Here is an 11,914-nt window from a genome sequence, read left to right as displayed (position 1 = left end):
AAACTCTGAAGATATTGTCAAATCGACATTGGTAGGCAAAATATTGGATAGATTGATTAATAATAAGGGGCGTGAGAGTATATCTTGTTACTTAGGTTTTGTCATTCTTAACAGGAAATTGTTTGAAGTGCTACACGGATGTTTATGAAACTGGAACTGTACCCTTAGCATAAGTTTTTACAAAATGACTGTTTTTGTATTTGTTTACGTATTTTCCATACATTTCCAATCAGTTCTGATACAGTCCGCTGGGGGCGCTGATTGGAACTGTATGGGAAAATACGTAAACAAATACAAAAACAGTCATTTTTGTAAAAACGTAAAAACTCATACTAAAATACTACTACTAGTACTAAAATAATGCCATGTCAAAATTATTTTATATCACGGCGTGCGTAAATTGACGTTTTACGCACGCTTCGCGTGCGCAAAACCCCCATTTCCGACCCCGTAATATAAAATTTTATACAACACGCGGACGAAAAATGTTTTTCTGACTCGTGTGATTGCAGTCCTCGCCTGCGGCTCGGCCTGCAAACTCACACTTGTCAGAAAAAAATTTTTCGTCCTCGTATTGTAATGTACTATTTGACAGTTTTAAGAAGAAAGTGGCGCCCCCACTCACTTTCATACATATCCGCGTGTCACTTTAGAACACTTTCTTTTTTAGGCCTTATGTTTAAGTGTAAATTGAAATTGTGGTTATATTTTTATAGTAGGTGGTAATGTCGGGTATTCAGATTATTTACACTATTTCGTGTTATGTATATTATTAATATGTGTAGTAAAAACAAAGATTTAAATTGTTAGATATGCCTTTACTGCTTTACATTTATCTGTGACATACGAAACAATCGCTCCGCTAGACTTATTATTCAGACTTCAAGTGCTATTTGATATTCAAACTAATTTCAAAAAATGAAGCGAAAAAAATATAGCTGCGAAATATAGACCATTCAAAGGGGTGCCATAAGAAGCTACATAAAGTCGTTCGCAGATCCTAAAACTGACTAATTTTTTAGGGCCTTTCGATATCTGCCGGGTCGAAAGTAGGACCGAAAACTTGCATACCAGATCGTAGTTACCACGAACTTAACTTAAAACAGATTACAGTTTTTGAGCGTAAATGCATTTCTAGTGATTTAAATCTTTGATGGAGATATTTTAGTATATTTAAAATTATCGGAGATCTTGTTTATATAAATCGATTGGAGGATTACTTAAGAATTGTCGTCCGTGTTGTTATGTAAGCTGGTTACTTAGAGCGATTCTTTGTTAGGATATTTCTGTATTGAAATATAGTCGTGGTTTGCAAAAATATAATTGTAATTAGTTTTTTTACGATGTTTCAATTATTTAAACTATGTTATATGACTGTGCAATGTGAATGATTGAATATCTTTTGTCTGAATTTTATTAAAGTATCTAGTTTCCTTTCGGCCTCTCTTTCATTCCGAATTTAGTTTTAAAAGACGTGTTAGATCAAAGAAGATTCTTTTTTGCAACAATAACTAACTTGGAGAAAAATGTCGATTAAATTCCATTTTTTAGTCTCTTAAAAGTTACTTGCATGATTTTTGTAGTTGTAAATATAAGTAAATGTAGTTAATCGTACGCAAGAAAAATACTTAAGAAAATGTGCAATACAGAAATATCCTTATATAGAGCGTATCTATAAACTATTCTAAGACTTAAGTTGTTAATTAAAAGTCGAATACTGAAAATAATGTATATAATAAGTTAATGCAACATAAAAATATAATATTCAATATGGAATTGCAATTTTAGCAGTTTGCTATTTAATGTATTCAGACCAAAAAAGAAGGACATTGTCAGGGATCATATAATTGAAGCACAACTTGGACTTGTGTTTTAATTCAATATTCCTATGTTATGTTATGTTATCCTATGGTGTTATTATATAATTTGATAACGCATAACGCGTATTTTTATATGGACGGTATTATAAAATATTCAACCTTTTCATATGGCATTGCAATATCACAGCGGTTCTGAGTTTCTTGGTAATTAACTCAATCAGTACGATTTGTGTTGTATGTACCTACGTAATTCGTATACAACATAGTACAGAATGTGGTATGGAATATTTTTACCGGGAGGTTAAGTCTGTTTTTTTTTGGTCTGACATTTTCTGTAATTTATATTTATGGTTATAACAATACTGTTATATAATATTTATAGACTGTTATATAGGTAATATTTGTTTTTGTGTTCGACTTTTAGTTTGTAGGTGTCGTAAGTAGAACAATTTTGTTATCTGTTATTTTATGCATGCTATAACGCGGTATGTACACTAATAAATGTATTTTAAAAGCAGTTTGTTTTTCATTAAATAGTAAAACTTGTTTCAATATATAAATTATCATATAAAGCAAGTTTATAGCTTACACATTAATTAAAAAGAAACACTGCTATTTTTGATTTTTTACTTGAACAAGTTATAATGAAGCACTTATCAATTCATTCAGGCACCAGTGTACAGTTCGCGCCAAACTGCTAGCCTGCTCTGAAGTTGTTGCGAGCAGGTATAGTGATACAATTGATTATGGCGACGCGATTCATTTCTTTATTCAGAGCGGAGTAGCAGTTTTACGCGGACTATACCTTACGTACACATGCACACACTTTAAATAGTGTATATTCAACTCGCACGCGCGAATTAAAACGCAGTGGTCATTTCAAAACCAGGAAAAGTATCTGTGATACGATACGTGCTACTTAAGCACGATGCGTATTAAAACGCGTACGACAGGAAAAGCGTTCTGAGGGCCTTTTCAGGTCGTTGTTAAATGTTTAATCCAAACAAATAACACATGTATAGGACAATAATTATTTATTTATTAAGAACGTGTAAATACTTCTGAGTTATACAATGGACATGTCGTGACGAATGGTGACAGAAATAACTTAGTTTATAAATATGGTTTGTCACTAAAGATATATTATTTGGGATCTGGAGGGTTTCGGGTATGTGGGGCGTAAAAAGGGAATATAATGTTTTAAATTAAATGAAATCCATAGGTTTGGTATATAAAAAAAGAACTTGATTCACAATGTTCCAATAAAACATTCAGTTTACCTTGATGGTATGTGATCAAAGCCAGCAGTATATAACACTGCTTGAATCTGATCACGTGCATTGCCACTCCCGAGAGCTAAAATCTTGCCTGTATATGTATGTAAGAAATGCTCAATTTGAAGCGCAAGAATAGTTTCACGCTAAAAATAGGTGTGGTGGTGGTTACTCCACCGTACCATACTGGTTGTACCACCTTTTTTAAATTCGAGGTTTGCCATAGAAGCGTTACGTTGCAAGAAGGTGGTAGAACCCTTTGTGGTTCGACTCCGGCGGCACCACCGCCACACCTATTTCTGCCTAATAACAGCAGTGTTAGGCGCTGCTGTGTTTCGGTTGTGAAGGGTGTGGTAAGGGAGACATACTTTTCTGAGGCGTTCCAGCTTAGTCCTCAGGGGTAGCGGCGCATCTGTAGCCGACTTACCATCAGGATGAATGCATGCTCGTCTGCTACTCCTATATTATAAAAAAACAACCTGACAGAGTTGATTGCCTTGTGTGTCTCTCCCTTAGCACACCGATCAGAATAAAGCAGCACGTGCCATTAAAAACAGTAATAGCTGTGGCTTCTTTATTATCCACTTGGGGTTCTACCACCCTTAGAATTGTTTCATTCGGGAGTAAGAAATAAAAAAATACAAATTTGTTATAATATTCATAATTCCGCAATGGAATGTTTTACATCGAGAACATACATAGTAATTATTCAATCAAATAATTGTCATAAATATAGAACTCGTAAACTGACTACAAAATTGAACCTTTGCAATATTGCCGAGAATTTAGGAGATGTTGTCAGCGATATTATTGCTACAATGTGTTATTGTGTACAATTGTGCAATTGCAATTTAGCTAGCGCTAGCGAATACATGGTCATATCAATTTGTAACTGCAATATTGCCGGTATATTAAGATTGCAGCAAGAATATTAACTCGAAGGTTATATAATTGCAGATATTGCCGCAAAATTAGCCCGTTTACGAGCCCCTACATAATATGAATTTTAAATATTTATTTTAAAATTCATAATTTAATTACAATTAATTTAAAATTAAAATTGTTGCCATTTTATGGTTCATAACTCTTCTTAATGAAATCAAAATATTTCTTACGTATATGTATGCAACATATTCTTTAATATTTTACATTTTATAAAATTAAAAAACAAATTATATTTATAATCTGGTATTTTTCTACCTTCTGGTTTTTTCCGGAGTTGCCATCACGGCGTTCTTTTATACAAGTATTATATTATTATATTTAAATAGTTACTATATTAATTACAAAATACTATCTACAGTTAATAAATAAACAAGTATATAATATTATCTAGTGTACATAAGGCTACATACCTTTACCATAGAGCAATATATGTATAGAGATGTCATAACTAATTTGTCTATGGATTGGTCTGTTTCAAATTCGCGGCATTCACATTAAAATGAAACTAAAGCAAGTAACAGTGGTGACGCTCATAAAGTTTACGTAAACTAAGACACAATTTACATCGACAAAGTAACCAAATAGACCTGTTGCAAGACACATCGGTATTACATCAAAAATAATTCTAGGTACCTAAAGACCGACTGACTGACAGATTAGTAACATTTTTATCACACATTGTGACACAACATTGTGTGAGAGAGACAACGCTTTACGAAGCCGACATTAGCCGATCGTATTTTTACTACAAGATATTTAGACTTATGACAGTTCCATATACCCTACCAACATTAAGTCCTGCCTACATAATATAAAGCATATTACTATAGTCTGATTCATAATTAGGTGTCCAAAATGTAAACAAAGAAATGTCACTGTCAAAATTAACAAGAAACAGAAACTGTAACAAACTCAACAAAAACGAAAATTTAACAAATATACACAATTTAACAAACGCGTTATGTAAACGAGAAAATATTCCAGTTCAATCACAATGACGAAAATGATTAATATCAGTTACGAAACTTAAATGACAGCACAAGAATTGTCTTGGATTCAGATTGTGTTACCATTATCACATTTTAATTTTCTACCATAAACTTTGTTTTTTATTATTATTACTGTATGGGACGAAATTGAGGTGATATAAATATTAGAAAATGGGAATTAATCTTAATTTATTCAGATTATTATTTTATTATTGTTGTATTACTTCAATATCGACAAAAATAAGAAACTACCATTTCTAACGTTTTTTATTGATAGGTCAACACCTTTGTTTACATTTTGGACACCTAATTATGAATCAGACTATAGTATTTGGACTATTTAGTTACTTTGTACAAGCTTCCTAATCATTTAGATGTATGAAGATGCTGTCTAGTTTATTGTGTACTGGAAGACTATTATGATCGCGGTCATTACAATAGCATAATAGATTGTCTTATAAGCACAAATAAAAAGATGGTCTATTTCTAACTATTTTTGAGAATATTGTCATTCATTCGTCTTCAATCAATAATACTTATACATAGACAAATAATAATTAAAAGTAATCGAACATATTCAAAATCAGACTTCAGTATTCATGCAGTATCTTCATAAACTTATATTATTAAATAATATAAATAATTAATAAATATTATGTTATTTTATTATTTAGCAATTACATTATGTTGCAATAGATAATATGGGACTTCATATTAAATTAAGTTTTTTTTTATTATTTAATCTCGTTAGTACGCAAAGATAGTCGATAGTTTAGACAAAGGCAGGAAAATAATTATATAAGTGAACAAGATAGCTCATAGCTTTAATCAGGAGATATACATATAAATGTCTTTATCATACTTTCGTAATATATTCTTCTTTGCTGAAGTAAGCACGTATTTTTATGTTATTTTCTGCATTTTATTACGCATTTTAAATTAAACCTCACTTACAAAAACAGGATTTAATATTAATAAACATTAAAATTACAAATCGTAGGGATCCGTTTGTTCCCTATTTTTATATAGATAATGGTTCTTTAAAGTTTTGATCCGCTTATAGACTATTAAAGAACTAATTTGCAGGTGCACCAATTGGGTTATATTCCGTTACTTTTTTAGGTCATAATAACATTTTTACGTATAATAACTTTGTATATAACATCATTGCTTATTTGACTAGTTTTTATACGCGACTTTATCAATTTGTGAATTACATTTTGAAAATAATATGAAAACTAAATTATTGGAACATAATAAAGTTTTTGGAAATGGAAAATAATAAAATTCGAGTATTCGTTTGTAATTTCAAAGTAACTAGCATATTTCAAGAAAACTTTCAATATAAAGGCGAGTACTATATCTCGTAAATCAATAAATCTTATCAATTAGTATAGTATTTTTATAGGAAGAAAAAATGAAAGAATTTTAATGTTGTACAAAAAAAACGTGCAATTAAATTGTCATACAACTATTTGTTATAGGAAAAAAGTTACGTTGCCAGTATTTTGATTTACAGTTATAACAATTTTTTTGGATTTCTTTGTTCTCATAATTTCATTTTAAAGTCACTAAAATTATTATAATGATGTTGCCAGTATTAGGAATAAACTATAATGTCTATAATATACACTATATTACAAAAGAATAATCCAATTATTATATCAGTGGATAACATTTGCGGCTGGCAACACTTAGAAGTATCATTATTAGTATAAATAATTATTATATCAGACAAGTATTTTTTTTATATTTTAACATAACTAGACTACTTGACAACACTGTGTTCCCATATATAAGACAAAAACACCCATATCTAATTAGAATCATTGATTACCAATTTACCATTATTTTTCACATATCAATTTAACAAAGATTTTTTTCTTAGGCAGGAGTTTTTTTTTTATAATTTTATTGCTTGTGATTAGAAATGTTTATACATTTTTATTGTGAGAATTTATGCAATCAGGTTAGGACAATATCCACAAATATTTAAATCCTTTACAATTATGGGAACAATGTTGTCATTTAAAACAAGAATAAACTCGATACCTCTATATAATATATTTTATTACCTTTCGCATCCGAATTATACTAACCGACCAACTTTATTGTTGGCATGTATAACACAAAAATATAACGGCACATACCCATAGACAGCTTGTAGCATTTAAAATGTTATTTATTTGAAGGCCTTCACAATCCAGACAATAAATATAATACCTAGGATGACTCCGATAATGATTAGGATAAACATTTTTCTGCGGTACCTTCGTTGGTGTTCAGCTGCCTTTGCCAATTCATCGACACCGGTCTCCACGCTAGCTCCGGCCGCTTCTATGTGACTTTCTACTGTGTCTGAAAGGTGAGATTGTAATTTAATAAGTTGTTATTGACATAGATAAGTATAGATAGATCTCACCACCATGTAATTGAAGGAAGCCATTGAATGGTTTAAACCGCTGAGAAATGTTTCAGCCATTTAATGGCTGTCATGGTGTAATTTACACGGAACAAAGCCGACATGTGCAGTGAAGTGGTGCAAAACACGAAATCGAAGAAAAAATGCAGAGAAATATTGTTTCATTCCTAAATTGTCTAAAAGGTACATGTTTTAAATATTTTATCAAACACGAAAATAAATGCCAGCGACAATTTCAATTGTCAAAACTGGTTACATTTTCTTGTTAGGAGTGAGTAATCTTTACTAATCTATGGTTATAAACTATCTTTGGTATGCCATAGACTCTACTCGGTTTTATTTCCTATTTAGTAAGATTAGGGGCATATCAGTTACAACACCTTTTTCCACATTATAATAATAATCTTCTTAAAACACTGCTATGTTAGTCCTTAGCAGAAGGAATACATTTCTGTCCAATTTCAGGTAAGACAGGTTAGCAGAGGCCACTTATCATTAGAGGGATTGCATACTTGTTTGTTATTTGTATATAAGATATAGATTAGATTCCTGTCTAGACAGACAATTATAGAGACAAGTATTGAGTATACTTTGGGATCTAAAATGTAGCACTTAGTCAATCTTAAGATCTGAATTTCTTTTGATTGGGCAATGATTGCCTATGGCCAAAAGTTATCAATTCCTCTCATAATGAATACTACAAATATCTTTACAAATATTGTTTTTTTTTTTACGTATTTTTACTCTAATTTATGCAATGGTTACTCATGACATCATGACATAACTTATACAATACACATGTATACTATACTAAACATTACAATGTTAACTAAAGTTAGCCAACTTACCAACAACCTGTGACTGAACGTTAACCATTTCAGCCAACTCTTGCATTATTTGGTTGACGTCCAAGACATCAGCTTCAATTTTGTTAATGTAGGCTTCTTTCTCAAGCAACATACTCGTCTCAAATTGAACTAGACGGGCCTAGAAGGTATAAATAGATGTTCAATTGTTTAATTTTGTAAGATTTTTTTTTTGTAAGTTGTTCTGGAGTAGTGATTGAAGTTCAACCATAATCATTATAGACATATTGAAGATTCTTATATTGATAACACTAATCAAGCTCAATAAATTAGTATGAAATTGGATAATACTTATCTAGTACACTTCATATATGAACGATGGAACAACATTGTACATTTCAAAGAGTGTAAGAGGGTAGATACTAGCTGACTTACATCATCATTTTACCCCTCAGGAGTGGTACACATCTGTGATTGGCTTTAATAATAATAATAATATTTCTTCATTTCACACCTATTTTTTTTACAGTCTATAGATTTGGTTGGTACATATTTTCTTAAATCTATGTTAGTGTACAACAAACAAACAAGGGGGTTAGTGCTAAAGACAATTTAGCCTATGTTAGTAAAGACAATTAAAACAAAAAACTTAAATTCTAAGTACACACACTTGTTGGCTCGTGAGTGATCTATCTATCTATCGATCTATCTATCTATCTATTTAGATAGATAGATAGATACTCTTTTTTGCACACTTAAAGTTGAATTTAAACAATAAGCAATATATATACACAGGTCAAGCAGTATGCAGTAGGCTAATTTAACCTTATATATAAAAAAACCTATTACCTGTGCCTGTTGATTATCTAAGAGTGCTGACTCTTCATCATCAGCAATGGCTTGTCTTTCCAGGGCTTCAGGGTCGTTTAGGACTCTCCCTTGGCCAGGCATGTGAGCTGCCATTTTCTCTGACACTTGCTGGAGTTATTAAAAAAACAAATGTGAATTTTTGTGGGTGTAAAAAAGGATTCTTCTATTGAAAAGGTTTTTAAAATTGGATTTTGTGCCGTCAGATATTTATAAGAATGACAGGCTATCTTTTTTTAAAGTTAACTTTGTCATAAGGTAGATGAATGTATTGCTTGTGGAAATATCAAATAATTGTCGAAATTTACATAGAATTAAAATTAGACATCTTGTGCGGAGATTATCTATAAATATGATATGTGACTTACCTTTTGCACCTGGGAGTAATTAGCGAGCGCATCTCTGAATGCCTGGGTTAGTCGTTCCACTTGCAGCTTCTGAGGTTTGTCTCCACGTCTCACCACCACACCTAGCCTCTGGATATCTCGAGCGGTCGCAGATACAGAGCTGTTTACGTTTTGCTGAGTGTCATGACTGAAATAAAAAATAAAAATAAGAGTTATTTCTTAAAATGAATAGGGTTAATCTGTTTCATGTCGCTGTATTAATGGTGGTAGAATCCATTATGGTTTGAATAAATATAGTGGTGCTGATGGTGGTGGTAGGGGTAGGGTAGACATGCATATTACAAGGTATTCCAACTTAGTCAAATTGACTAATATATTGCTATTCCTGAAGACTAAGTTGAAGTGTCTCATCTAGATCTCTTCTTTACTACAAGTTGTAGTCTACAACTTACATAATATAATGCAGTATCACAAATTGCTGTTATAAGGCACACAATATAGTGTGACAGTCTTCTCTCTGCATTCAAAACACATAAGGTACTGACACCTTTTATACCAGAATTTAACATTTAAAATTAAAACTTACATTTTGTCTCTAAGCTGCACACTATCGTTTGGTCCTCCGATTTGCTTCATCATCTTCTCGAGGGTTCGAAGGCCACTGTTAATGGTGTTAACATTGTCGGCGATACTCTCACTCAAGTTGTAAAGCTCAGTGGGGCTGAAGTCTGCGAAGCCCACTGCTGGAACCGCCGCAGTGGCGCCATACGCGCGACTCGACGATCCATTGATCGGGTCTCGCTCAGTCATTGTTTCTGAAAATTATATCGATTAGTATAGTCTGCACCAATCTGCTAATCCACTCTGAAGTTGTTGCGAGTAGGTGTAGTCATACAATTTGCTATGGCGACATGATTCAGTTCTATATTCAGACCGGACTAGCAGTTTTATGCAGACTATAACAAACTACTTATTAACATTATTAGCAATTATAGCAGAATATAAAAATCTGCATCTGATTTGGAGGATATGTACCTTTGCGTCCTACATTATATGAGGAAAATATGCACTTTGATTTAAAAATAAAGAATGTATTATGAGGAAACATATGTGCAATAGTTTTTTGTAAGCTGCCCAAAATTCTTTGGTGCTACAAAATCACATTTATGCCCAGCAGTGAAACAGTAAAGTGTGTGTTTATCAATTAACTATAGGCTCTGGCTTATTCTCAGAATCTTATTAACTTATTATGAAGAGTTAAAGATATCATTTGTAAGTTATTTGTTATTATAAATTGGTTTGCTTTGTTTGACAATGAAATATGTAAGATAAGAAGTGATTATGACAATAATAGCTTTTAAAAGTACATGCTTAGCTTTTTGGAAGTCATTTCTGTTATCACAAAATAACAAACGTTATCAGCCATGCTGGAGATAATAAAATATAAACTATTACTCACAAAACAAACATAATCCCATAATATTCTAATACTATTACACTATACCTCTTGATCTGGATGTCTTACAATATTATAAAAAAAATGTATTTTATATGTAAATAATAGAACATGAAGAACGTAGGACAATAAATTAAACGTATTAAACATATAAAACTTATAAAAGTACTAAAAGAAAAAAACATTTTGTATTTAGAATGAAAATTACGATTGCGTTCAGATTTTATCTATATTCTGAATATGAGTAATACATATCCGAGTTTTAAGGGAAGTGTTCTTGAAAAATACAGCGTAAATACTAATTGTTATGGAAAAATATTGATGATTCACTTACCGCTACACAAAGGACTTCAAATTGAGCAATATGTATTTCACAATTTGGGATAGCTTATGCAACTTGGGGCCGAACCGGATTATTGAATAAAATTACTATAGAAATGCGGATCTATTAAGGTCTCGTTCGATTAATTACCCAGTTCCTAGTTGTTAACGCCGTGTAAATGGAAACGTCAAATAAATTCACGAGAGATTGTCAAACAAATGCTGTCAACTTCACATTGACATATTATTATTTACGAAAAACGTTAGAAAACTTAAAAATGTAATCAATTTCTATATTTTTGTAAATTCTTAAGTTGAAATAAAATATCTGTAACATCTATATATTTATATTGAGTATAATTATAATTATCTAAATGTAATTTGATTTTTAATTATTGTTTTAATTGTTATAACCAGTAGTCGATAGATGTCGTTGAGATACACACATACTGCTACCATACCACAGCGTAATTTAAATTAAATGCAATAATGCTCTACAGAACAGTAACATTCAAATATTAATGAAATTAAGAAGTTAGTAGCAAGTAGGTTAGGTAGTTGTTGACGTCATTGCTTTTGTAGAAGGTAGGTACTATTAATTCAAAGTGGTGCTTATATGTCGACACCGGCAAGGAAAACGTCGTAATTAAGTTTTAGGCATTTCGCG

At 31.5% G+C, this 11,914-nt stretch overlaps 1 protein-coding gene across 1 annotated transcript; it reads right to left on the bottom strand.

Moving 5' to 3' along the window:
• Positions 1–5,978: 5,978 nt before the first annotated feature.
• On the bottom strand, positions 5,979–11,456 carry Syx13 (syntaxin 13). The gene is made up of 6 exons (XM_073077448.1): positions 11,261–11,456; positions 10,057–10,285; positions 9,492–9,657; positions 9,106–9,234; positions 8,299–8,437; positions 5,979–7,386 (listed from the first exon to the last, which is right to left on the bottom strand). The coding sequence occupies exons 2-6, from the start codon at positions 10,278–10,280 to the stop codon at positions 7,211–7,213; spliced, it is 834 nt and encodes a 277-aa protein (XP_072933549.1). The 5' UTR covers positions 10,281–10,285; positions 11,261–11,456; the 3' UTR covers positions 5,979–7,210.
• Between the last annotated feature and the right edge of the window lie 458 nt (positions 11,457–11,914).

Source organism: Epargyreus clarus, unplaced genomic scaffold (genome assembly GCF_041222505.1).
Source record: "Epargyreus clarus isolate Ecla_fem2 unplaced genomic scaffold, WU_Ecla_fem_2.2 ptg000010l, whole genome shotgun sequence".
Lineage (NCBI taxonomy): Eukaryota > Metazoa > Arthropoda > Insecta > Lepidoptera > Hesperiidae > Epargyreus > Epargyreus clarus.
Note: the sequence above shows the minus strand (reverse complement) of the source record. Positions and strands in the feature narration are given on the sequence as shown.